At 35.9% G+C, this 3,177-nt stretch overlaps 1 protein-coding gene across 1 annotated transcript in view; it reads left to right on the top strand.

Moving 5' to 3' along the window:
- The window catches only part of LOC108687935 (proteoglycan Cow), a 145,478-nt gene that overhangs the window by 111,613 nt on the left and 30,688 nt on the right, over positions 1 to 3,177 (top strand). The window contains exon 5 of the mRNA XM_018193980.1: positions 1,899 to 2,044. Coding sequence (XP_018049469.1) covers positions 1,899 to 2,044 — 146 coding nt within the window. The remainder of the gene's footprint in view (positions 1 to 1,898; positions 2,045 to 3,177) is intronic.

Below are 3,177 nucleotides of genomic sequence, written 5' to 3' on the forward strand. Positions count from 1 at the left end.
TTCAATATTATTACAATATTATCGCACACGAAAAAACAGTATTTTATTCAGGAAAAAGTGTATCTATAGTATCGTTGAACTTTTATTTCTTTTTCTCTTTATATATTCTTCTTTCGTCATTAATCTTTTAGATCTATTCACTCTCTTCCTATTGAATACATGTCACGTCTGCCGCTCTCATATTCCCTCAACACAATATGCTTGTGAAATATGAAATTTAAGGACAGATCGCCAATGATTGTACGCACCGATGCATACGCCGAGCATGCATAAACCTCACAATTAATTCGACACGAGCCGAATTTCCGTTTCCGCAAAACTCGGCCGCTCGACAATTGCTGCGACCACGACAGCACGTCGAAAATTGCTGTTGAATTATGGAACAATTAATATCGACACGTTATAACGTGGTTCATAATGTGGAAGCTCCCCCTTTCGACGAAGATTGCGCGGAGCTTCCGTCCTCCCCGCAAGGCAAGGTGGATTCGACCACAATAGCGTCAGTAGGTACGTTCTCCTTCGAGAATTTGTGGTCGTGCGCAAACGCGTAATTAGTTTAAACCAAGTAACGTGGTAATTAAGCCGATTTAACTCCTTTATCACAAGGTGAAGCGGACGACACTGCCTATGTTATAGTCTCGTATCTTGGTTATCCCTGCGGTTTTCCCAGTTTATCCGCTCCGTCATATTATGCATCTCGGTTTACAAGCAAGTAGCCCCGTGCGAAAAAACTTCCACTAATTTTACGCAAGAGCTTCACAGTTAACGCAAATTGCTTTGTCCACATTCAACATGTGTTTTACAAACAAATCTTGATGAATTAATTTGTTAACAGCGAATGTAAGTAAACCAAAGACAAGGGAGATTCTTTGTTCTGCTGGATAGATTTAATTTTTATAGTGCAGAAAATATAAGATTTAATCAACACATAATCGCGAATACAATATTCGTGGATTATACAATGTTTAAAAGTGCACAATCAGCCAAAATGTTTCCTCTATAGTATTATTCTTCCCTTATTTCTAGAATTCTTCAAAACATTTCCCATTTTCTCTCGGTAAAAATTCGGTAGATTTTCGCCGCGCCGACGGTGAGATTTTTACGAGGAAATCGGAAGATTCTCTTGTAGTATCGGAATTAACGGGGGAACAAAAGAGGCGAGGCGAGCGCACGCGGCCGTGAAGCGCCAGTCGAAGCGAGAGCACGTCGAGAATAATACATACAATGGTGCGCTTAGACGGCAGCAGGCAAGCAATTCTGGAGATTAAACCCGGCCATATCTGTAATTGACTTCCCAGCACATCCTTGGCTTTTCATTATTCAGTCTCGTGTTGAAGGAGCCAGAGACTTTTCCAGTTTCTCGTCACTTCCAAGAGCGTTCTGCCGATTAATACTTTTCTACGCGAAGCGATGCCTTTGATCTTTATTTCACTGAACTATAATTCGCAACTATATGTTTTCGGCTTTTCATTAATCGTGGCATAACTAATTCTGCCTTTCTCTTCAATGTTTGTACGATCCTTTGTTCACAAACAGAGAGTTGACAATTTGTAACGACATCGTCAAGGTAGTTCAGCCAGAATGGCTGAAGCTCCTATGAGGATTCATAAATTTTTATGAAAAGTTTTATGAGCTTCATATCAGGGCTACACATACGCGAATACGGGGCCTACGTCATCTCGTTTTCGCCGTTCTCGATATCCAGTGACACGTCGTTTAACAAAATTCACAAGCGGCGTGCACGGCGAGAGAGAGCATCGAATATCGATATTCTCTCGCGCTCGAGCAGTCCCGTCCTTTGTCTCTCACTTGCACCAAACCGATCTCTCGAGAAACACGCGTGTCGACAGCCAAGCGTCTAGTTTAAAGCCACCGTCGGTGTTTTTCCTGTGTTACAGGTGCCAGGAATGTCCTGTGGTGAAGCCTACATTCCTCTGCGGAAACGACAATCGCACGTACAGCTCGCCGTGCCGACTCGAGTACCACAACTGCATTCATCATACCTCCGTCCACATCGCCTGTAAAGGTTTTTGTCCGTGCAAAGGTAAGAGATACGTTTGTCTACGTATCGGGTTTAAATCGAAATACTGATTCAATCTCAGATACTGTTTAAAGGATGTTCCACTTAATTCTCGCAACGCTCATGGAATCTTTTATTTTATTTTTATTATTTATCAAATATTAAGCAAGAATAAAAATACTTGCGAGCACTGTGAGCGCCAAATGGAACACACTTAAAGATGTATCATCCGTATATAATCGTCGTAAGAAGTATAATATTGGAAATATTATTACTTATGCTTTCTATACAAAATTAATATTAACATTTATACTTTTTATACAAAAATGAATACTAATTATAAAATTATGTACATATAAAATAATTGTGTGAAGAATGTCATTTATTTATTTTTATTACATTTTTAATATATTTTTATTTACTGTAAATAAATAAATAAATTGTATTTATAAAATAACAAATCTTTGCAATATAATGAAACTTTACATAAATTGTCTTGAATACTTAAATTTTAAAAAAATGAAATTTTTTCATTATTTTTAAAGTTGAAATATTATAAAAAAATATTAGCAAATAGTGAATAAATTATAAAAATAATCTTATTCACACATAACTCTTTCATACACACACACACACACGCGCGCGCGCGCGCGCGCGCGCACTCACACATATGTACGAGTTTGATTTATTTTTATGTGGAAAATATAAATATAAATATAATTTCAATTTAATACCTTTTGCAAAAACTATACGAATGATATACATCCTTAAAGACAAAAGAAAACTCTAATGAGTTTCAAATAATTTTAAAATTACATATCATTGACATAGATTATTCTTTGGTTATAAACATTTATACGATTTCTCTTTTTTTCTTACACTTTTTAATATTTTTCTTTTAGTACATTATCTTTAGTTTTTCTAATTTTTTATAATATATATTATTATTGTAATTATTTTATAGCGAGACATATGTATTTCTAATGAAATCTTTGTCTAAATTTTACATATTAGTTATTTATTGGTTAAGAAAGAAGTAATATTTTTAATACGAATTAATTATTGGTTTCTGTAATTTATATGATTTACATTCTTGCAGAGAGAGAGAGAGAGAGAGAGAGAGAGAGAGAGAGAGAGAGAGAGAGAGAGAGAGAGAG

Source organism: Atta colombica, unplaced genomic scaffold, assembly GCF_001594045.1.
Source record: "Atta colombica isolate Treedump-2 unplaced genomic scaffold, Acol1.0 scaffold220, whole genome shotgun sequence".
Lineage (NCBI taxonomy): Eukaryota > Metazoa > Arthropoda > Insecta > Hymenoptera > Formicidae > Atta > Atta colombica.